The sequence below is a fragment of the Cyprinus carpio genome, chromosome A12 (genome assembly GCF_018340385.1).
Source record: "Cyprinus carpio isolate SPL01 chromosome A12, ASM1834038v1, whole genome shotgun sequence".
NCBI classification, from domain to species: Eukaryota; Metazoa; Chordata; class Actinopteri; order Cypriniformes; family Cyprinidae; genus Cyprinus; species Cyprinus carpio.
The window spans coordinates 6443793-6468903 of record NC_056583.1 but is presented as its reverse complement, the minus strand read 5'-3'; the positions used below and the strand labels follow the sequence as shown (position 1 = coordinate 6468903).

The following is a 25111-nucleotide window of genomic DNA, read 5'->3' as shown; positions in this document are numbered from 1 at the left end:
AATGCAAAATGAATTTCTTTTGTATTTCAACATGCTATGGTTGGCACAGATGGGCAGACTCCTGAACTCTTAAGGAAAAATAAAATAAATATAATCCATAAAATAATATAATAATAGATTTTCAGCAGCTATTGACTTTTCTGTATTAAAGATACAAAAAAAAAACAATGCATGTCCACTTCACAGGACATCCCCCTCACATGCCAAAATCGATTGGCCATTGTGTAGTTGGGCCTCCTTGCCCTTTGCCCCTGCGAGAGCCAGTTCTGCACACTCTCTCTGGCATCAAAGTCAATCAGTTCAGGCCTCTCTACACTGATTCTGATAAGGTCTTCTACAGTGTCTGAGTGAAGATTTGCTCTTATGTCTGATTTAATTCTTTTCTGTGTAGAGAAACCTCTCTCACAAACAGCAGCAGAAATAGGGAGTACCAGCATGATCTGGATCAGGTGTAGGGTGTTCTAAAAAAAACAAAAAAAAAACGGTATATTAATATATATATTAAATGTGTGTGTGTGTGTGTGTGTGTGTGTGTGTGTGTGTAATCTGCTAAAAACAAAACCTTATAATCTGAGCAGTATGGCTCAGTGGTTAGCATCACCTCCCAGAGTCCAAGGTAGCTCTTGTCTTTAAAAAATGTGTATATCATCATCTTCATGGCCTGAAATTCTTCCTTGGCCAGTTCTGGATTGCACCCATTTCTGGGATTTTTAATAGACATTTAATATAGTTAATCATATTGGGTTATATTATGTTAACTTAAAAACAGTCTGAAGTGGGTGGGTGTGGTACATAGACACCTTCTCATGACTGTGGAGAAGTGCTCCAAGAGAAACTCTACATCCTTCACACCGTGGTCCCAGAGCCTACGTTTGTCATCTGGCCAGGCATGGTGGTTGAAGGCATTAAAGCACTGCACCGATGTGGTTGTTGGTGTTGTCCTTTGTGTTCTTCTCTATCAGCACAAATTAAAGAAAAATTCTGAGTTTCAATGAATGCATTATATCAACATAGAAGTTAAGTGTGTCCTTTTGGATGTAATAGCAATATTATAAACAACTTACCCAGCAGGCTACTGAATCTGTTTCTCAGGTGTTTCACAGTGGACTCACATGTCCTTTCGATTGCTCGCTGCAGTCTGGGGGCAGCTTGGCTGATGGATTCGCCTTCCTCCAGTTTTGCAGCCCCCCCCTTTTGAAAGGTTGACTTCCTGGATTAAAATAAAATATGAAATAGTAGAACATTCTGTACCTTTTACAGTTTATTTCTAATATTAAACAGCAGATAACCTGAATATATTTACTTGAAACTTGAACTCCTGTCTTTCATTGTCCTGATTCTGACTCTTGCATGGCAGCACAGAAGGTGCTTAGTTTTCCACCAGGTTTGGGTTGGGCTGCCAAGGCTTCTATGGTGACTAAAAGGTTTTCAATCCCACTGACAGCCTGGCACACAATCATTTGTTTAGCTTGTATGTTTATTAATGATTAATAATATGTATTTCACCCAACCCCCCTCTTACCCAGCCCTTACTTGAGGTAGGATGAGATCATTTCTCTGCAAAAGTGGGCTGAACTGACTAATATAAGAGAAAAAGTCTGCCAGGAAATGGAAGAATGCCACAAAAGTCCCGTCCTCCATAGTGAGTTTGATCTGCAATGTAACGTAAACACACAGATCAACCACATTATTAATCATTCCTGCCTATGTAAAAAATGACTTAATAATCATTCTGATATTAGAAAATACTGAAACACTTGTCACCATGTGAAAAGTATTACCTTTTTGGCTCTTCCAGCAATTTCCGCATTGGCTGAGGCACCTGCTAGGTGGTCCATATGCAAATAAACAGCAGTAAACTGTCCTGGGCTTTGGAGAGTGCGGTCTTTTCCTTGTTTGAGGAATGTTTCCAGAGACCTGGACACATGGGGCAGCCACCTAGTCCCCTTCACTCCACTTGGAGCATTTACATTGACCCCGATGTCTGTTCCCAGCTCCCTGAGTTCCCTCATAGATTTGGGGCTAAAATGGTATGTTTTCCAGACCAAGTTTAGCAGGTCATACACCTGCCCTATCATTGGGATCTCCCGCTGTACAGCTAGCAACCCCAGCTCCAATCTGTAGACAGAATAGTATATAATGTCAGAATAAGTTTTAACTTACTTTTGCTTTGCTAGTTACAACATCTGTGCATATTACAGTGATATGCTATACTCTAGCAATACAATCTATGATATGATAATAAACTAATAGTAATAATAATAGAAAAAAACAAGCAATAATACATGACTAACCCTAATTAAAAAAAAAAATGTAATTAACAGCACCAAAAATATATATACAGCTATTGAAAAAATTAAAAGACCACTGCAAAAGCAATGTTTCTATTTTTTACTGTTGATAGGTATGTGTTTCGGTAATATGAACAATCGTGTTTTGTTCCATAAACTTCTGACAACATTTCTCAAAGTCAAAATAAATAACATTCAGATCATTTATTTGCACAAAATGACAACTGGTCAAAATAACAAAAAAGATGTGGTGTTGTCAGACCTAAAATAATGCAAAGGCAATTATTTTATAATCATTTTGTAAAACACAATTGTACTAGAGCGTACCTGTGAGGCATACAGTGAAACGGGATGATAAAGTCTCCAGCATCTGCTTGTAGGAGGGCTATCACTCCCTCTTTGTGGCCCAGGTTAACAGCAGCACCGTCTGCCCCCAAAGATACTGTCTTGTCAAGCCAGTCCACACATTGTGGCTCAAGACCAGTAAAGGCTGCCTTGGTTGCAGCATAAATACCTTAGATAAAAAATTTAGTCTTTTTAGAATTGTACAGTAGGCCTACATAAATCAATTGATATGAGTAATGAAAATTATCTTTTGCATGGGCATGTTGAACCTCAATATGTCCAGTGAGGATGTTGGAAGGTCTTCCCTTTTCAATGACACGAGCATAAACAATTTCACACTATTTCGTGGAGACGTCGGTATCGCCGTCTATCATGAATGACAAGTACTGGGTAGAAGAAATTTTGGCACAGGTCTTTTGCTTGAGAGTGTCTGAGATTACTCCAGTAAATTCAGCACATAATTTGTGGTTAGCGTATGTTGGATTAATGGCCACCCCGTTCTTCTTCAAAAGAATAATTTGCGATTTAAATTTGGTGAAAGGCATTTCCTCTTTGGCTGTATTATAAGCTACATTGAACTTAATTATCAATTCAGATTCCTCACTTGCTCAGTTTGCTAAATGTCATGGGATATGTACCTGTCTCTACACTTTGCGTGCTTCATACTGTCATACTGAATGATTTGTGTTTAAATTGTTTTGACGCAGTTACAAATTTGGACCATCCTGCAATTGAAGGCCCACAGAATTTACAGTACACACAGTGCATTGCTCCGTCTTGGTACCTTAACCACTGGTATTCTTCGAGCCACCGGTGTTGAAATTCATATGTCCGTATCGTTTTTCTCGCGTGTGCTTTTCCTGACGAATCCTTCTCAGCCTCATCATTGTCACTCACAGACTCCGTTTGACATGTCGAATCGACATCAAGTGATGGGTCTGTTACACTTGAACTTCCCTTCTTAAAATAGGAGTCAGTTGTCCACTTCATTTCAACACGTGCAGATTGTAGGCTATGTTGAGATATATATGCGATTGCTGCATGTGTCTTAAAGAGAGGTATTTATTTTTTAAATCAACGTTAGGCTACGCCTCGCCTACACCATTCCGTGAGGGGGCAGTGGGGTCGCAGGGCTGAAGCCAACTTGATGTGTTGAATGCTCAGAGCACGTTATAAAACGTATTCTTAAAATCCACATTTCTGTTTTAATAAATGCTCATAGTAAATCATAGCATATTGCCTAAAACATAAGGTAGGTACAAAAATAATCAGTGATACATTTGCGACCCCATAAAAATTAGGGTCGCAATGGCATTTCAAAAGGTCGCATATGCGACCATTTTGGTCACAGTGTAGTTCCCTGATATGTCTCAAACTTTTTACTATCAAGCTTTCAAACCCTTATGCATTTAACATTTCAAATCCTTGCTTTTTAGAGCATTTATTTTGGTGGAATACTACTGAAATGTTGTAATCTTCTGCCTAAAAATGTTTTGGATATTATGCAAATGAGCAGTCATGGCCTAATGCTTAGAGAGTCAGACTTGTAACCTGAAGGTTGTGGGTTCGAGTCTCAGGTCCGGCAGGAATTGTCCCCCAACTGCTCCCAGGGTGCAGCAACAGTGCTCCAAACTGCGACTAAAACAGTCGCATTTGCGACCATAAATATTAATTTGCGAGTGACGTTTTTGCTGAGGTCGCCACTGGCGACTACCCGCCGAGAGCACCTCAGGATTTAACCGCTAAAAAAGTTTTCTCAGGCGCCCCGTCTGTGATCAAACGAACTCGGGCCGAAGGTTAATACACACAACTACACCGAGTGTAGACCTGCCGCGTGTACAACAGCTTTCAGCCGAGATCGGCCCAGAGGGAAAAAGCCGTCTGTCAGCCAGAAGTGTTTTGTAGAGTCGGCGCGGCTCTGGTCCATTATCTTCTCACCGATGCCGAGACTGAACCGACAGAGACGCATTTCAGCCAGAATCAGCCCAAGTGTGCTTACTATCTGGGTATATATTTACATCTTATAACTTAAAAATTTGAATCTAATGCCTTTTTTCCTAATTGTTTTGCGATCAAATCTTTTGTTATGTTCACGTATTAAACTGAGACGATGCGCATCAAAGTTTTAGTGGAGAAAGAGAGTTTCAGACAGTCCTCTTCTCTGCCGCACATCAGAGCTGACGCACACAGTCTGATAAACGCAGCTCCGCTGTGCAGCGAGAGAGAAATGACGGAGACGTAAGAAGGGAAAGTGCAGAAAATACAGCGGCTATTTCGTGCACAACTTGAACAAACTAGAACAGGTAAAGCTGTCAGCTGTGTGAATATTGGCAATATCGTTAACAATTCTCGTTTATAATAATTACTAATATGGCTTCTTCTAAACAAGATCTTGGTCTGTGTTCTTTTAATGCGTGAACTTCATTATTTGAAGTGCAACTGCCGTCCAGTAATCGCAAAAAGCTCTGTGCTTTGTCACTTTTTAATAAAAATTACCAGCTTCAAAATGATTCTGAATTCATAACGAAATTCAAACAATAAATACAGTTTTTGGGCGCTCCTTAATGGGGCAGGCGCGGTCCATAAAGCACCTCATCAAAATGCAAAAAAAACCCATTTAATCTTTCTCTTTACTAATATAGTACATAATGAACATGAATTAACATCAAAAGGTAGAGAGCCTACAGTACAACTTACTGAAATGTCTCGTGTAAAAGCTCATTCAGTGTTTCAAACTGCAGAAAACGTGTAAAGCTTGTAAACACTGCAATGTAATATACGTTTACCTCAGAATAACCATTCAGTGTCAATAAGCTCATCAGTCAACTAAAAAATAAAGGTGGTTAAAAGGTTCTTCACATAACCATTTTTGGTTCCACAAAGAACCATTCAGTCAAAGGCTCTTTAAAAAGAACCATCTCTTTCTTTATAATCTGGAGAACCTTCTTTCGCCACAAATAATCTTTTGTGAAACAGAAAGGTTCTTCAGATGTTAAAGGTTCTTTATGAAACCATTTAGACAAAAAAGGTTCTTCTATGTCATCGTGAAGCACCTTTATTTATAAAGAGTGTATGACAACATTTCCAGGATGCATTGAGGAGGAGCCCAAACTACACTCAGTGACCAAGTGATGCTTATGCTCCATGATACTGGTACAGACTCTGTGTAATGAACAATTCTTTGTGACTGTATATTTCAAGCTGGAAAAGACATTTAGTTCCCACTTTAAGTGAACCTTAGTTCCCAAGTCATCTACAAGATGGATTAAAATGCTGATAAAGTCAAAAAAAGATATAAACACATGACAGTATGATTGAAATGTTAAAATGTAAATAAATAAATAATAAGAATTGTAAAATAAATAAAACACGTTTATTCTGTGGCACCTAAAAAAAATTATTTGGCTCCTAAGTTTTTTTCTTATAGGAGCCAATGGCTCCTTACTCAATTTTTTTGTTTGGAGCCCTGAGCAATATGGCTGCCCACTGACAAGCTAGGTGATATCGCGTTCGAAATCGAATGCGATTAATCTGCGATTTATGAGGGCGATTTTGCCTAATTATCAGTGAACTACGGCTCTGAGTAGTGAAAGCTGCTCAATCTGAAAGCAGGTGATGCTGATTTACTACTAATCACGGGACCGGCTTTACTGACGAGATGCGCATGACAGTCGAATGCAATTAATTGCACAGCCCTAATATGAATGTATTTCTGAAAGGAACTGACTTCACAAAAGTCTCGATGGCATTTTTCCTCCTCTTATCATTGCTGATCTATAAGCGCCACCTATTGTCAGACAGTGAGTTTGCGTTCTCATTCAGCCTGTTTTTGTTTCATGCAGGTTTTCTCTTTGTATCCTTATTTGTATAGTGATTAAAATGCAGTGGTTGGTTCTAATTTCAATCTTTTATTAAATATGTTTAGTTGTTGTAGAAGTAGCAACTGCCCGTTTTATTGCAAAAACAGTTTCATGGCAAGGAAAAATATTTATGGCTGGTAAATTTTCTCAAGTCACCAGCCACTGGCAGACGTGAAAGTTAGTTTTAGGCCCTGCTTCCAAATTCACCAGTGATACTGAGACACTATATCACAACTAAAAAGAGGGTTGAGTCCCCTTTAAATTTCAAGAACAAGTACATTCACCAGCTTGTTCTTTTATGTTCCACACTAAACCTGTGTTGGAGCTCTTAATTTTGAACTCTCAAAGTGGACCAGATTTATGAATTTAACTTTAACATGTACAAAATTTTCCCGAGGGGTATCAAGGAGCTCCCACCACAGTCTCACAAAATCTTGTGCGAAACACTGTATTATATTAAAAATGTATTAAACTTAGTATTTACTTAAATCAATTATAACTCTTACCAAATTAGTGTTTTTAGGCAGTTTTATATGTATTTTCATATTTTTCGTATATGTGAAACTTCAACCACTGATGTCACTCTTGGACAGTGAAAAAAGCTTGAAAAATGAGTAATTTATACAGTTTAATCTCAAATTTCACAATATTTGCTTTTATTTTTGTACTGTGGTTTTGTCATCCAATTTTTGAGTACAGCCTACTGCTGTTTATTGCCTGCAGTTTTTCCCCTTACTATTAAGTAGTAAGTAGTCATCTAGTATTCCATTCCCAAAATAACATTTTAATGGCTGGAATCAGCTTATTAATCAGTGTGACTCAAAATTACAACTGTGGAAGCTGACTAATTTCCACAAATCATTTATTTTAAACACTCTCTTTAGGAAATCAAATTACTAATTTGTTTGCATCACCAATCAGTTGTTTTTGTAGACTTAAACATAACATATAACATTTACCCACAGAAATTTATTGTTTATTGTTTATTGAATGACTATGTAATATAAAAAAAAAATCATATCATTATAATAATCTAATAAATAATATTAAATATAAAAATCATTATATCCCATTTAAACTTCCATGTCTTCTCTTGTCTCATAAGCATCCTGGACCAATGTAGAGCAAGCTTTGCTCAAGGTTTCAGAAAATCTCAATGCTGTGACCAATCTGACGCTGAAGGAGGATCTTGAGGAGTGTGTTTCATTGGTCAAGGGGTGAGAATCCAGAAAGAACTCAAACTCACTGTTTGAAGTGTAGTTATGTTAGAGCTGGACAATAAATTGATTACTCACAAAGATGTTGCCTGACAATTATAAAATTAAGCAACATTTGAAAATCACAGTGATTTTAATGTGGTTTGTCCATGAAGTCGATCAGCTAGTTTCACAATAAAATCCTGAATCCACTTTACAGTATTCATCTAAAGCAAAATTGCTCTTGAATACTATTTCTATTTTTTACTCACCATGAAAATAGCCAAGGAACCAGTCAATAAATCGATAGTTTGTAAATGATTTAAGTGTTAAAACTACATGATTAAAAAAAAAAAGCAAAATTAAATGATTTGTTTGTGATGCTCTTTGTGTTTTTTTTTTGTTTGTTTGTTTTATAGTATTTATTCTTTGTTTTTTCGTAGCATTCCTCAGATGTTGTCTCTTCAGAGTGATCCACCGGTCCACACCTCGTTTCCTTCAGTCCATGCCTTCATCATGCTGGAGGGAACCATGAACCTCACTGGAGAGACACAGCCATTAGTAGAGCAGCTTATGATGATCAAGAGGATGCAGGTGACTCCAGACACAAGTGTTCATATTTGAGATGAAGTGTTGTATGTGTTTTTCGATGTGTTTTTGTGATCTCTCTCTGTAGCATATTCCAGCTCCACTGTTTGTGCTGGAGATCTGGAAGGCATGTTTCACTGGACTCATTGAATCTCCAGAGGGGAACGAAGAGCTGAAATGGACAGCTTTCACTTTTCTAAAGGTGTGTTTGAGTCACCAATCACACTTGAATTTTGGATTGTGATATTCATTATGTTAAAAGAGGCCACTTTTAGGGATAGTTTGCCTAAAAATAAAAATTATGTTGTGATTTATTTACATTCATGCTGTTCCACACCTGAGGCCAGAATCACAAAACCTTCTTAATAATAAAAATCCTCTTAACTGCTATTTTCTTTTTCTTTTCTTTTGGAAATTGGAAAAATAAATTGCATTCCTGAAAAGAATGTTCTTAGAAATCATCACAAATATCTTCTTAATGCATTCAGCACATATCATTAGAGTGCCCATGTACAGGATGCATTAACTCTAGCAGCACGTGACAGAAATACAGGATGCATTTACTCTATAGAGAGCGCAGGAAAGACAGTGCTCCATCTTGAGACAGACTCTTTAAAAATAACAATTTAAAATACTCTGAAAAATTTTAAAATGTGACCCTGGTCCACAAAACCAGTCTTAAGTGTCAATTTTTCGAAACTCATCAGAAAGCTGAATAAATAAGCTTTACATTGATGTATGGTTTATTAGGATCGGCCAATATTTGGCCGAGATGCAACTATTTGAAAACCTGGAATCTGAGGGTGTAAAAAAAAAAATCTAAATATTGAGAAAATTGCCTTTGAAGTTGTCCAAATGAATTCTTAGCAATGCATATTACTAATCAAAAATTAAGTTTTTATATATTTACAGTAGGACATTTACAAAATATCTTCATGGAACATGATCTTTACTTAATATCCTAATGATTTTTGGCATTAAAGAAAAATCAATAATTTTGGACCCATACAATGTTTTTTTGGCTATTGCTAACAATATACCCCAGTGACTTAAGACTGGTTTTGTGGTCCAGGGTCACAAATGGATGCTGAGTACTGAACTCGAGCCAAGTCATTCACAACAAAAACAGTTTTTCATAAAGTTAATCGGTGTGTCTTCAGCAAGAGAATCAGATAACAACACAGCTTTTCTACTTAAGAAAATAATTAAGTTTAACAAACATAATTCACTTTAAGACTTTTAACTTAAAATTGATCTTGATAAATGTCTTTCTTAAGAGTTTTCCATCTTGAATCAGGCTCCTGCATGACTGACAAGTGAGGGGGTTTTTTTGGGTGTGGGGGTGGGGTATTTGTGGTTTTTTTGTTTTGTTTTTTGTTTCTTTGAACCATGGTAGCATCTGTCTGCATTTGTTGTCATTGTATGGAAAAAGCAGCATTAACTTCTCCTTCTGTGTTTGGAAAAAAACATGAGTTGAGCAAATTATGACAGAATTTTCTCAGAATTTTCTGGGCGGGGTAGTTTTCTCAGAATTTTTTTTTTTTTTTTTTTTTTTTTTGTCAACTATCACTTTAATAGAAGAACAAGGCTCCTTGTCATTATTTTTGTGTTTTTGTTCTAGACATTATTTTTGCCTGTTTGTAGTTCCCATAGAGTCAAAACATTCGATCATTGTTTTTTTTTGTGTGTGTGTTTTTCACATTGCATTTTCAGATTCCTCAGGTTTTACTAAGGCTGAAGAAGTACCCACAAGGGGAAAAGACACAGGTACCATTATTTGACTGTTTACCTCACCTGTACCTACAGGGTGTGAACTCTTTTGGTTCCAGTTCCAATTTGCGTCGCTCTTAACACCTGACCCTCAGTTGTCTGCCATCAAAATTTGTCATTCCACATCGTCCAAAATGTTAATTACTCCATCTGACCTGCCCATGTTTGTATATTTGTCAGGATTTTATGGAGGATGTGAATGTGGCATTTGAATATCTACTGAATCTCACTCCACTGCTGGATAAAGCCGACCAGAGATGCAAGTATGTCAACGCTACCTGTATTAATTATGATTCACTATTTGCTGAACCACAGAAAGCTAGAAGAATGATTTTTATGGGCATAAACTTATTTTATTGAAATTTGTCTGACAGTGCATTCAAGGAATTTATCAATACCATGGTGTTCGCTCAACTGGTAGAGCATGTTATAACAATGTTGTTTGTGTTTGTGTGTGTGTGTGTGTGTGTGTAGCTGTGACTGCTTGAGTCTGTTACTACAGGAGTGTAATAAACTGGGCCTGCTGTCTGAGGCAAACACGAGCAGTCTTACTGCAAAACGGTATGGTCAGAATGTTTTATCCTCTTTCTTTTTTTTATATAATATGTTTTATTTTAAAATGTAAAACATGCACATGAAAGAAAAGACTTGTTTGGGGGTAGTCATGACCTAATGGTTAGAGAGTCGTGGTCGTGGGGCCGAGTCTCTGTACCAGAAGGGATTGTAGATGGGGGGGAGTGAATGACCTTCCACCCTCAATACCACGTCTGAGGTGAGACCCTTGAGCAAGGTACTGAAACCCTAGCTGCTCCCGGGGCACCACAGCAAATATAACTGCCCGCTGCTGCAGGGGTGTGTGTGTGTTAACTTCTCAGTGCTGTGTGTGCGCACTTGGATGAGTTAAATGCAGAGCACAAATTCTGAGTATGGGACACCATACTTGGCTACACGTCACGCCACTTGCACTTTTGTTTATTGTCTTTTTCTTAGCTTCTTTTTCTTGTTTATTTATCTCTGTGTTCCGTTGTTTTTTTTTGTTTTGTTTTTTCAGGACTGAGGACAGAGAGCATGCACCCAGACTAAGGACAGCAGAGAATGCAAATATTCAGCCGAACCCAGGCCTCATCCTGAGAGCCGAACCAACCGTCACCAACATCCTTAAGGTTCTCAGCTAATTTTATATTGTTTTTGGGGCTGTCGATTTAACACATTAATTTCATTAATTAGAATGTAGAAAATTGAATGGATTTCAGAGTTATAATGGGAATTGTATTGGTTTTAATGTAAACTATAATGGTGTCTATTTGATGGATTCTATTGGTGGGATGTAATATTGCAGATGGCAACCAATAGAACAACAGTAATTCCTATTGGAATAATGCCATCAACAAAAAGGAATTTTGTAATGGTTTAAAGGAAACTGTTAGAACCTGTTTTGTTTTTTTTTCAGCAGGGTTATGATACTCATACTTTGCTGCACATTATTGACAATATTGAGCTGATGCTTGACTTTGCAAATGTAAAATCGCAAATCAAATCGCAATTGCAATATCTGTCAAAAAAAATCACGATTAGATATTTTCCCCATATCGCACAGCCCTAATAATTAACGCATTTAATGCACCTGACCATCCCAGACCTACGTAGGTAATAGAATATAGAATGCCGTGAGAATGTCCCTAAAATTCAAATTATTGGGGCGAAGAAAAACACCTTGTGTGAGTTTTTGTCTCATATTTAGGTCATATGATATAGTTAAGCAATATCACACGAGCAAAGGGTGCAATGTCACGAGTGCATGAGTTGTTATATTCAGGGGTGTACATAAGTTTTTCAGCCTGGTTCTCGTAAGAACCAGGCTTGGTTCTTGCCGGCAACCCGCCAAAATAAAAGCCTGCTTATTTTAAGGTTGAAAATGATGAAAAAAATATTATAATTTTATTTTGAAGTTTACTATAAAATAATTGTATTTGTATTTAATACTAATTTTGTTTATTTTATATATATATATATATATATATATATATATATATATATATATATATATATATATATATATATATATATATATATAAACTAACTAAATGCAATAATATTATCACTATTATTATTATTTTTTTTTTTATAGTTATATTTAATGGGTCACACTATGTTCAGTGTGAGGACCATAACAAATCTCCAGAGGTGCGTTCCGATTGACAGGGTCCCTACACAGTGTTCACTGCTCCCTACTCCCTAAGCACTGGATATCCGTTGAAGTGGACTTCAATGACAATAATCGCTCATTTGGAACGCCCTGGAACGTCATCAAAGAAAGGCATACATTTTATTTATTTATTTACATAAAATTAAATTTATTTCAAATTTAAATACATATAAAAGGCATTTACAAGTATGTATCTAATAAATATAGTCAAAATATATATGTTAAGACTGTTAACAGGTCTCATCTCGGCTTTCTTTCCCAAGCACAGCCTCAAAGTTAACTCTCCTGAAGTAAATAATGTAAAATAGAAAATTACAGAGCCTCAGCTCTTTCTCCCTGGTTTTACCTAGTTTCACCTATTCATACAATACAATATGCAAATGTAACATTCATCGCCATAACCATTCATAAATACTCTTATTTGTATTATAACAACATTTATTGCAACCCCTTCATTGAAGAGCCTTTAAAAAACTCCTTTAACGGCTCTACTTTATCGTTAATTCTGACTGGTGACGCGGTGCGCAATGACAGTTGGGTGATTTTCCCTCTCCACTTCCTGTGAAGTGATGTATCGATGTTCCCTTGTTCACTATGCCGTTTGTAGTGCCCTTCGAACTGAACATGTTCGCTCCCTTCGGAATGGAATCTCACTTAAAATGGCGAAATACCCTGTGAAGTCCACTTCGCAGTCTACTTACGGTCAAATGAAACGCACCTCAGGTTCTTTCGAGAACCAGAGTTTATGCACTTCCGGGTTTAGCACTGCCGATTGAAGAGCGTCAGTGAATGAAATGTCACAGTTTTGCATTGTGGTTAGAAAACGTTAGCGGGTAGCCTTGATTTATGCTTTCAGTTTGAATAGAAATCTTATACAGTACAGTTTGTCGATCTAAAATGGTAATTGTGCATTAACAGCTATCATCCATATCAGTACGCAAATGCGCTGTCAGAACTTATTTATACAGTGCATTTTTTGTTTTGGTCATGCATGCGGACCTGCGGACCACTTATGTACACCCCGATTATATTTTAGACATAGTATTGTCTGTTTTTGCCCACAAAAATATTACCTATAAAGCCACAGCAGAACTTTGTACATCTTGCAACACAAAAGTGTTTCATTTCTGAATGAATCAGTGTTTTCAATGAATTGAGTGAACCAATGGTTTAATGGCTCATTCATTGTTATGATCTTTAAAGTTCCAGGGGTTAGTTATTAATATTGCTCTGATGGTGGAGATTGTAGAAAGAACCAGGCACAAATAGCGTTTAACCCAATTGTATGTTTTAATTTCCTCAAAAACCCTTAACTAACCAAAGAAAAATTTAGAAAACAAACCCAAAATCTTCTTCGTATGCGACGCCACAACTAAACTTCACTGAATACAAAACAAAAGTACAAAGAAGGCGCTCACCTCTTACCTAGTGTGTCTAACACTTGTTAGCTGCGGGCAATATGTATCCTAGGTCACACGATGCGCTAATCTGTCCCCTCACCCCACAGTAAAAGAAGAGAACATTAGGTTCACACATTCACAACGGAAGAATACAAACTCTAAACACTCTAAACTCAAAACATCTGAACACACACACAAAGCTAATCAGTGCGGCTCGCCAAAAGACCTTTAACCAGCAGGACGGCACCGGATTGGCAGCAGAGATGACACCCTTAATGATGATCGATAGGCGCCTCCTCCATCCAGCAAAGACCTGAGAGCAAGAACGACAGACTAGAGAGCAGAATGTTAGAGACGGAAGAGGGAGGGGAAAAAAAGAAAAAACAAAACACACGCAGCACGTAACATTCAAAAAGAGAGCCATTTACTTCATTCCTGAAAGAATCAACCTTTTGAATGAATCGAATGAATGAATGACTCAATGATTTTCCCAGTAAGATATTTACCACCACCATCTGGATGCAAAAAAGCTATATTACTCAAACCATGTATTTATGCATGTATTGCAGCAATGAAACTTTTTTTTTGTTTTGTATTTCATTGCAACAATAAGAATTTGGAGGAAAATTTATTGTTATGAAACAGTTCATTGTTTGTTCATGTTATCTCATGTCTTTTGTTATATATATATATATATATATATATATATATATATATATATATATATATATATATATATATATATATATATATATACATATTTTTTTTTATTATTAAATATGATTTTAAATATGCCATTCACCCCCTAACTATTGTCTCTATCTTCCAAATGAGTTGAGTAAATGGTTTCATGCTCTTAATCTTAGTTAAGGTTAGTTAAAAATACAGTTCATTGTTTGTTCATGTTATCTCATGTCTTTTGATTTAATATTAACAGATAAATCTTTTGATTGTTATAATTTATTAGTAAATGTTTAAATTAACATTAAGATTAATAAATGCTTTAGAAGTATTTTCGTTGTTAGTTCATGTTAAGTAATATAATAAACTAATGTTAATGAATATAACTTTTTTGTAAAGTGTTACCATTTACTCACAGGTTTTCTTCCTTTCTCGTTGTCTAGACAGTGGATGCGGATCATTCTAAGTCTCCTGAGGGACTGCTGGGAGTTTTGGGTCACATGCTCTCAGGAAAGAGTCTTGATTTGCTACTGGCAGCTGCGGCAGCGACTGGAAAACTCAAGTCTTTTGCTCGCAAATTCATCAAGTGAGACAATATGAAAGAGAATGGATACACTGCATCAGGATCAGCTTATATATTTAACCCAAATAAATACATGAACAGAGTGTCTAGGAGATTGATATCTGCTGTTCTCTTCCAGGCTGAATGAGTTTCCAAAACACATCAGTGGAGAAGGATGTAAGTGATGTGCTTTATTTTGCTATGATTACATGCAGCCTGTTAATAAATTCATTTATATATGATTTTTTTTTTTTTTTAATGCTAACGGAAAATTAAGTACATTTTGTCCTCAAATATTGGGGTTTGTTACCACCACAGTAACTGAAGAACCCATTTTAAGTATGTACAATTGCTCAAGCATTCACATCTGCAGTGTGAACTTGTTAATTATTTTTAGCTTTAGTGAGTGAGAATGTGTGAGTATTTAGTTACTCACTGGATCTGAGAGCAATTTCACTTATAACGTCTGTGAATGTACTTTCTAGCAAAATCTGCATCAGTGCGAGCTCTGCTGTTTGACATTTCCTTCCTCATGCTGTGTCATGTCGTTCAGACCTATGGGTCAGAGGTCAGTCTCCACACACACATATTAAGTGTACAGAGCAATCTGATAAAGTTGTGTAAAATTCTTACATAATTCATAATCACATCCTGCAATGAGAGACACTTTACTATATTGATCACATCCATTCACCATCTGTCATCTGTCCAGGTGATTCTCTCAGACCCCAGCCCATCAAGTGAGACACCCTTTTTTGAGACGTGGTTGCAGACGTGCATGCCAGAGGAAGGGAAGACCCTGAATCCAGACCACCCCTGCTTCAGACCTGAGTCTGGGAAGGTGGAGAGTCTGGTGGCCCTGCTTAATTCTTCCTCTGAGATGAAGCTTGTGTAAGTGCTGCTTCACATCAGCTATGTCTATCAGTCACATTAACATCTTCATGAAACATTGATTTACAGTATATATCACCCACTTTAGTAGTGATGTTAGTAAATTCGGTTAATTTCTGTGAATAGGTTCAAACTGTTTATGAATCCTTTATTTATTGTCATCACTCAAAAATATTTACATGCGTCCCTCCGTACATCAGCAACTGCATGCAGTCATTTTCGTCAGAAACTGCATGCAATGTAAGATGACATACAGGTCTGGGCCAGTGTTGGGTGCGTTAAATGCATTAATAATTTGAATGCACTATTTTTACCATATTTATCTGCACCAAATTAACTTTAATCAAGGTTAAATCGACAACCCTTGTATTTTTGTTCAGGGAAATATGTAAATTAAAAATTCACTAACATTTGTGTTGAATTACACATTTAATGTATCTATTTTAAATAAAATTAAATAAATCATCTGACATTATATCCTAAGGGTCTGTTGTCTTGAAATGACTCTGTTTAAACAAGTGTCTAAATACCATATAACATGGTAGTTAGTTTAAAGGGGTCATATGATGCAATTTCGAGTTTTCCTTTCTCTTTGGAATGTTACAAGCTCTTGGTGCATAAAGAACGAGCCGTTTCAGGGGGGCGTGGACGAGTCTTAACTTTTATAAAGGATATCTCTTTGGATTTGAGACTTTAGTCTTTGCAACTTCACAGATCTTCTTTATTCACCAAGAGCTTGTAACACTCCAAAGAGAAAGGAAAATTTGAAATCGCATCCTATGACCCCTTTAAATAAAAACAGGATTCAAAATCCCATACTTACAGTGTATATACTGCATTTGATGAAGAATTTGCATGTTCAGACCTGGGACAGGGCAATCTTAAGAAAACTGTTTTAATAAATGACAACTTCTGCGCTGCTGGAGGCAGGTTGTAGATTTATGTAAACATGACTCGTGACGCACACGCGTATCCCTTAAACACAACAACGATGAAATGAAGAAGTGTAGGCAATCTAGGTGTTGGACGGGCACCAATGGTCAGAATATTATAGACAAAAGAATAATGATTAGCAGCAGTTCAGAGTCAAGTATCATGTTTGCAATACAAAAGAACCATACAATTTCCATAATCAGTCCTTTATGGGAAGTGTGAATGTCTCGTAGTCTGAAAACTTCAGCATGATGTGGAAAAAAATATTGGAGTCATCTCAATAACACAAACCTGTTTGTTACTTTATTTTATCAGTGTTCATTTATTTTGTTAAATTGGATAAATTATTACAAATTTTTATATTTTATGTGGTGTCATGATTTGATAAAAACAAAGATTTATTATTGTATGTTTTTTTGGCATTTCATTTATTGTATACCTTTTAAATTCGCTTATTGAAACAGCAGCAAGATGTTGTAACATTTATTTGAAACACATGTATTTGGTACTTGCTACCTTGTATCTTTACTCCCTCCCATCATTCTCATCACTTCTTAAAAAAACCATAATATGATTCTCTTACCTACTTTGCTTTTTTGCAAAACTCTGGGTCGTCGACACCAAGCTTCGTAGAAATTTCTTTCTAGGAATTAAATGCTTTCTCTAAATCTGTAAAGTATCTCCGTGAGGGATCATACAGGTGCAGATATATCTGTGGCAGCTCATCTGTGCGACACTCCAATGTATTTATGTTGCTAGTGACTAGGAGATGTTGTTCTCCTGAATGACCTCAGCTGAATAAGAAACGGACTGGGAAAAAAAAACTCTCACGTCAAAGAAGGTGGAGTTTCAGAACACACTCACTGATTGCGTAACCGCCACGGACCAATGGAAGCTCAAAGGTGTTTAGGAGCCAAAACGAACTCCCCCGGAAAGTTCGCTTTGGTCAGCTGTTTCGAACTGCCAAAACGAACTTCGCCTTGGCCTGATTTTGTTCGAAATGACGTCATATCAGTTCGTTCTTCGATTTCGTTTGAAATATTTGGGGGCCTTCAATGAGCTACAGTTTCTAAATTGATGTTTTTGCAGTTTCAATAAATTGGGGAAGCTTTTAGTTGTGAATGTTAGTATGGGTATGTGGTATTTATTACATGAGCCCTTCACACCTTGTGTTTTTGTCTGTTCCAATTTGACAAATCATTATTTATTTATTTATTTATTTATTGTGCTGCTTTTTTTTCCTGTCTTAAAGATCTGTTAGTCAAACATGTTCTCTCTCTCTCTCTCCAGTCAGATGAAATGGCATGAAATATGTCTCAGTACACCAGCAGCTATACTGGAGGTTCTGAATGCCTGGGAGAATGGAGTTTTGTCAGTGGAAGCTGTTCAGGTGAGGAGGTTAATGGTGTCCTAACAAAAAGCATTTTTGCAGAGTCATATGACAATTTGAAAAGATCTTAGTTGGAAAATATTGTAGGAATACATAGTTGAATTATTTTATAAACTGTAATTAAAGAAGTCTCTCTTTCTGTTTTTGTAGAAGATCACGGATAACATCAAAGGGAAGGTGTGCAGTATGGCCATCTGTGCAGTGGCATGGCTGGTGGCGCATGTTCGGATGCTGGGATTGGATGAGAGAGAAAAACCTCAGACAATGATTCGTCAGCTCATGACTCCCATGTCAGGAGAAAACACTTTGCAGTTCTACCATGAGCGGTAAGGGATCTTTGCACACACCAGGTCACATTCTCACATTATGAGTTGTGAATTGCTAGATGTTGTTATGATTGATTGAAAGTAAACTCTGCATATCTTGGTCCTTGAATATTATCCCTGAATATCCCTCAAAGACTGGTATTTTTCCCTCTGTCTCTATCTCCAGTGTGGTGATCATGAGCTCTATCTTGGAGCACATGTGGGCTGATGTATTTCAGCAGACGGGACTGTCCCTGCGGCCAGCAGTCGAGGGTCAGGAGCCCATTCCATACCGGAACCTTCTTCCAGCCCGCCAGCCCATCCGCCAGGTTCTGCAGACGCAGTTTAGGGAGGTTCTGGAGAAGGGCTGGGTGGACTCACATGCATTCCATCTCTTTGAGAACCTGCTACATATGGGAGGGGTTTTCTGGTTTACTAACAATCTGGTTAAGGTAAATGTGTCTGCACTACTAAGGAATATGGGAAATTAACTGTACCTGTTATCAGACTTGGTTGTGTATTCGTGTTTTAGGAGCTCCTTAAAGAGACCCGTAAGGAGTGGGCGTCTCGAGTGGTTGAGCTGCTTTACAGTATCTTCTGCCTGGACACACAGCAGATCACCCTCACCCTGCTGGGTCACATTCTACCACGTCTCCTCACAGACCCTGCACACTGGCACAGTCTGGCAGACCCACCAGGAAGAGCCCTTGCGAAGTATGAGCTGCAAATACATTTTTATTTTAGGATTTTTTTTTTTTTTTTAATTGCATTATGCATTAGAAGCATGGTAAATTAACACACACAGTATACCTTTAGGTGCATGTAAAGCAATAACCACAAACAACATTTTTTACTTACATCTTATCATTCCAAATTCCGTGTGACCACTTTTTTCCATACAGTATCAAAGGATACTCAAGGATGACTGAATGTAGGATGCATCCTAGGCCTTAATGCTAAAAGTTATAGAGAATCTTAATTTGCTGTTTTGTGATTTTTGTATTCGAGTGTAAGTATTTGCTCACACTTGTTTAATTGTACACAGGATGACTTAAATTATTTTAATTATAATTAATAATATTTTTAATATATTAAGATTATTGAACTTAATTGATATACTAAAAAATACAATTAAAGTTTGTGTAAAGCAATATTAAATGTATGTTCTGAGTTTGTCACACCACAGAAAAATGTTTAAATGATAAAAAAAAACGGCAAGTAAATAAAATAAATTATCAAAATCTTTAAAAAATAGGCAGTTTGCTCTGCTCTCAAATGCTGGGGGCATGTCTGCTGTCTACGCTGAAAACATGCCCACTCACAGGTAGGCATGGGCCGATTACCGGTTTGAGCTCGACACATGCGCAGTACCACGGGGTGCGCGGCTGTCCGTGAGCCTTCTTGATGCCGAAAATTACGTAATGCCAGCGGATGGCCGAAATATACTTTGGCCTTTACGCGATCGCCAACTGGCCGTTTTTTGCCTTATTGCAACTCTCTGTTCTGGACTTGAACAAACTGCGTTGCAATGCAATCATTTTTCAAAATATCATTTATGCGAAAATATGACGTCTGTTAATGCCCGTTAACACAGACAAGAGCTGAAGACAGACGCACAGAGAAAAATATTGTAGCAGGCAGATCACAAACTGTTTATGATGCACAAACCATTGAGAGAAAATACTCAATATTGATTTGGGGGTTTATATGAATGTGTTTCTGAGGGGAGCTGACTGTCTTCTGAAAAGTTTACGTGGTATAATTTCAAAAAGCTTGTCAGAACATTCTGTTTTTGCTTCAAATTGGGTTGTTATTGAATCAAATTGTGTATGATTATTGTTATATAACTAAATGATATGAAATTATATAAATTATATGTATATGAATTATATAACTAAAATTAAATAACTAATTACATATTTAGGTTAAAAAAAGATGTCAGTCTTTATTTTTTTATTTCTAGGAAACAAATCAAAGGAAAAAAATTAACTAATTCTACTGTTTCTAATATTCTGTGTTGCTATGTTGCTCAAAAACAAAATATATTGTCCAGCGGGAATTTTTTTTATTTTTTTTACCCAGTCATTTAAAAATAACACATTTCAGAACTGTAACAACGATACCGTGAAACCGTGATATTTTTGCTTAAGGTTATCATACCGTCAAAATCTCATACCGAGATCCTAGTTTTTAGAGGAGGAGCCATGCTCAGTGGCTCCAGTGCGTAATTGAGACATGATTTCAGGCCTGCCCAAAAAATCCTGAACACGAAAATGCTGAAAAACTGTTTAAAGGTCTAACTCCACAATATACATAGTCCACAGTCTTTATAACATGTTTCAGCAATACATTTCTAAAATTTATAATGTGTTTAGAAACAATTCTCTGAATTGTTTTTACATGGATTTTAACCCCCCCCCCCCCATTGATAACTTTGTTTTGAACAGACAGTTCTTGACATTTTTGGAATCAGAAAATAAATTGTGGTAATTATAGTATCCTAGCTTATTTTTTTAATAAAACATTGGAGAACAAGCAGTTTTGTCATTCATAGGTGACTTTCTTAAGACCAAAGCTTATCAGACACTAGACAAGTTTGCAGGATAGAAGATCATAGCAGAAACTTAAGTGTCCGTGTCCACCTTGTTATTCTCCTCTCCTGGGCAGTTAAGATGCCTTCTTCTGTGGAAGTGAACTGATAAAATCCTCTGCTTTCTGAGTAGAGTCAAACATCATCTGGTCACCGTTGTGCCGTAGTTTAATTATCGCCAGATACATGAGAAACGGCTGCAGACCCAGTGCTGTCATCCTCCTAAAGACTGGGTTGAGGTTCCTTCTCCTGGCAGACGTGGCTGGAAGGAAGTCAGGAAAAAACAACAGCGTGACATTATCTTGCGTATATTTCACCGGGTATGCCTGCTGTGCACCCTTCAGGATCGCTGATCTGTTTTGCCATCACAGCACACGAAAGATAAGAGTACGCGGCTGCTCAAAATTACTTTTTCTTCAGTTATAGACACGATGAGCCCGCTCAATCTCAATATCGCGTCCTTTCAATGCAGGAATCCACTTGAAAAGATTAGCTCTGAGGAAGCTGACTGCATCTAAGCCTTCCGCCCCCTCTGGTAACCCCACCAGTCATACGTTATTTCTCCTGCTCCTATCCTCTATGTTCATCACTTTATCTGTAAGTTGTTCTGGCTGTTTTCTCAGGTTTGGTACTGTCCTTAGTATCCTCACGTTCAGCCGCTTGAACAGAATGGACCCGGTCGAGGCCACAACCGAACCCAAAGTACTTTGCTGCTCTTTAAGTGCTAGCTTGATACCATTAGCAATGGCACCATCGAGATCCTCTTTGTTGATGGTGGAATCTTTGAATTTTTTCTTTATTGGCGATTGCTCAATTACTTTTTCCGATTGTCCTTGCCTGTTGAAGTACTCATGATGGAATAGATAGAGAATGGTTCGAAATTTACTTTCAGGATTGTAGAATATTTGACAGAGTGAGCAGAACAAAGGACCGTGCGTGCACCGCCATCAAAGGGTCACATGATCTCGCTCCATGGCAGGATGTTTTGATTCTTCAGGCATAGCAGGCTTACTTAGCCGTCCTCCAACTCTAAACACACCATCTTCTAGTACTGGATTGAGCTTATATAAATGGCTGTTTCTTTTCACACTTTCTCCCTTTTGGAGGCAGGAGAACTCTTCTGAGAACCTTCTTCTCTGACAGAACATGATTATTTCAATTTCCAATGAGAGATAATCACCATAGAGTTTGCTCTTGAAATCACACATGTCCTTGGTAAGAGCATCTTCCTGTTGAGTTACATCTGACACAGACTCCGTAAGACGTGCAGTGAACTCCATCATTTTCCTAAGATTGAAAAGCAAAACTTTAAATCTTAGGATCCAACCCATCACTCTTATTAGATGTATCCAGGATGAGATGCGGTTGATCAAACAAGTCATGGCATCATTTTCATCCCCTATTGCAGAAACTTCAATTGCAGCTGATACCTTGACCTCGGGGTCTCTAGATGGAAGTTGTTACAGTCATCTGGGTTAACAGGCCAGTCTTTTTCTGATTGCAAGAGAAATGAGGGACCAAATATCCAAAATTTGTTGTTTAGGAATAGCTCTGCCCTCACACCTCTGGAGACAAGGTCTGCAGGATTGTGTACAGTGCTCACAAATCTCCAATGAGATGCATCAGAAACCTTAAGAATCTCTGAGACCCTGTTTGCTACAAAGACTCGAAATTTTAAAGTCTCATTCTTAATGTATTTTAATACAGAGGTACTGCCTGTCCAGAAAACAGTCTTGAAGCTGTAGTCTCCACAGTTTGTCCATACGAGCTGCTATAACAGAAGCTGTTAACTCTATACGTGGAATAATAACAGGCTTTAAAGGTGCCACCTTAGATTTTCCCATTATGAAGGTGCTGTGCATCTTAGAGTGTTCATTGCACAGCAGCAGATAGGTAACAGTATCATATCCTTTCTCACTTACATTTGCAAAATGATGCAACTGAGCAATTATTGCCTCTCTGGAGTTCAGAGGTTTTAAACATCGTCTGATGCTGAAACCTTCCAACTGATGTAGTTCCTTCATCCAATCTATCCACTCCTGAGCAACCGCTGCTGGTATGGCATCATCCCATCCTAGCCAGTTCCGACACGGATCCTTTTAGCTGTAAAAACCACAGTTGCTAGGATCCCCAAAGGGTCATAGAAAGAGCTGACAGTTGAAAGGGTCCCACTGCAGGTTAATGGTCTCTCCTGAATGTTTATGCTGAACATAAAGGTGTCGGACTGGACACACCAACGCACTCCCAGTGCTCTTTCAACAGGTAATGACTCATGGTCCAGATCCAGGTCTTTAACTTCCTTCACTCTATCCTCCTCAGGTATTGAGGCAAACACACTGCGGTTATTGCTTATCCATTTTGTTAGATGAAAGCTGCTCTTGGCACAGATGGTTTTAAGGTCTTTATAGAGGGATATAGCTTCATGTTCCGAGCCTACAAAAGCAAGGCAATCATCCACATAGAAACTGTACATAGTGGTCTCAAACACTTGTTGGATGAACAAGTCTTTGTTGTCTTCTGCTCACCTTCGTAAAGAAAAATAAGCGCAACTTGGAGAAGACGTTGTGTTGTTGACAGCTCTTAACAAGTTGTTGTGGTTGCCCCCTGGTGTACTGTTCCAAAAAATGCAGGCTATTGTCAGTCTTTCCCTCGATTACTTGTCTAAAAGACCACATGAAAGCATGGTGTAGAGCAGTGTTTCTCAACCCTGGTCCTGAGCGCCCCCCAGCATTAGTCTTCCTAATCAAACACTCCTGATTCAACTCATTAGCTCATTAAAAGAAACTCCAGTAACTGAAATAGTTGTGTCTGATAAGGGAGACATACAAAATGTGCAGTGTTGGGGGGCGCCCAAGACCAGGGTTGAGAAACACTGGTGTAGAGGGTCGCCATCAAATATCTGCATATCTCTCTTAGGCAGTGATGCAAGACATTGCTGATTCACCAGCATTGATGTTATCTCATTCTGTTTTCCCATTATAGACAACATGTATTTCTGGTCACTGTTAATGTTCGTGGAAAGAGTGTACAGGTGCATCTCAATAAATTAGAATGTTGTGGAAAAGTTCATTTATTTCCGTAATTCAACTCAAATTGTGAAACTCGTGTATTAAATAAATTCAATGCACACAGACTGAAGTAGTTTGTCTTTGGTTCTTAGTGATGATTTTGGCTCAAATTTAACAAAAACCCACCAATTCACTATCTCAACAAATTAGAAATACTTCATAAGACCATTAAAAAATTAAAAAAAAAAACCTTTTTAGTGAATTGTTGGCCTTCTGGAAAGTATGTTCATTTACTGTACATGTACTCAGTACTTGGAGGGGATCCTTTTTGCTTTAATTACTGTCTCAATTCGGCGTGGCATGGAGGTGATCAGTTTGTGGCACTGCTAAGGAGGTATGGAAGCCCAGGTTTCTTTGACAATGGCCTTCAGCTCATCTGCATTTTTTGGGCTCTTGTTTCTCATTTTCCTCTTGACAATACCCTATATATTCTCTATGAGGTTCAGGTCTGGTGAGTTTGCTGGCCAGTCAAGCACACTAACACCATGGTCATTTAACCAACTTTTGGTGATTTTGGCAGTGTGGGCAGGTGCCAAATCCTGCTGGAAAATTAAATCAGCATCTTCAAAAAGATGGTCAGCAGAAGGAAGCATGAAGTGCTCCAAAATTTCTTGGTAAACGGGTGCAGTGACTTTGGTTTTCAAAAAACACAATGGACCAACACCAGCAGATGACATTGCACACCAAATCATCACAGATTGCGGAAACTTAACACTGGACTTTAAGCAACTTGGGCTACGAGCTTCTCCACCCTTCCTCAAGACTCTAGGACCTTGGTTTCCAAATGAAATACAAAACTTGCTCTCATCTGAAAAGAGGACTTTGGACCACTGGGCAACAGTCCAGTTCTTCTTCTCCTTAGCCCAGGTAAGACGCCTCTGACGTTGTCTGTGGTTCAGGAGTGGCTTAACAAGAGGAATACGACAACTGTAGCCAAATTCCTTGACACTTCAGTGTGTGGTGGCTCTTGATGCCTTGACACCAGCCTCAGTACATTTTTTGTGAATTTCACTCAAATTCTTGAATCAATTTTGC

General features: G+C 37.8%; 1 protein-coding gene across 2 annotated transcripts in view; it reads left to right on the top strand.

The window, feature by feature from the left end:
• The window catches only part of LOC109061372 (mediator of RNA polymerase II transcription subunit 24-like), a 36393-nt gene that overhangs the window by 5091 nt on the left and 6191 nt on the right, over positions 1–25111 (top strand). For both annotated transcript variants that reach the window (XM_042767327.1, XM_042767326.1), the window contains 15 exons: positions 7602–7713; positions 8136–8286; positions 8369–8482; positions 9994–10047; positions 10231–10313; positions 10525–10611; positions 11102–11213; positions 14781–14923; positions 15039–15076; positions 15385–15467; positions 15612–15790; positions 18014–18113; positions 18264–18439; positions 18606–18870; positions 18951–19132. In XM_042767327.1, coding sequence (XP_042623261.1) covers positions 7602–7713; positions 8136–8286; positions 8369–8482; positions 9994–10047; positions 10231–10313; positions 10525–10611; positions 11102–11213; positions 14781–14923; positions 15039–15076; positions 15385–15467; positions 15612–15790; positions 18014–18113; positions 18264–18439; positions 18606–18870; positions 18951–19132 — 1879 coding nt within the window. The remainder of the gene's footprint in view (positions 1–7601; positions 7714–8135; positions 8287–8368; positions 8483–9993; positions 10048–10230; positions 10314–10524; positions 10612–11101; positions 11214–14780; positions 14924–15038; positions 15077–15384; positions 15468–15611; positions 15791–18013; positions 18114–18263; positions 18440–18605; positions 18871–18950; positions 19133–25111) is intronic.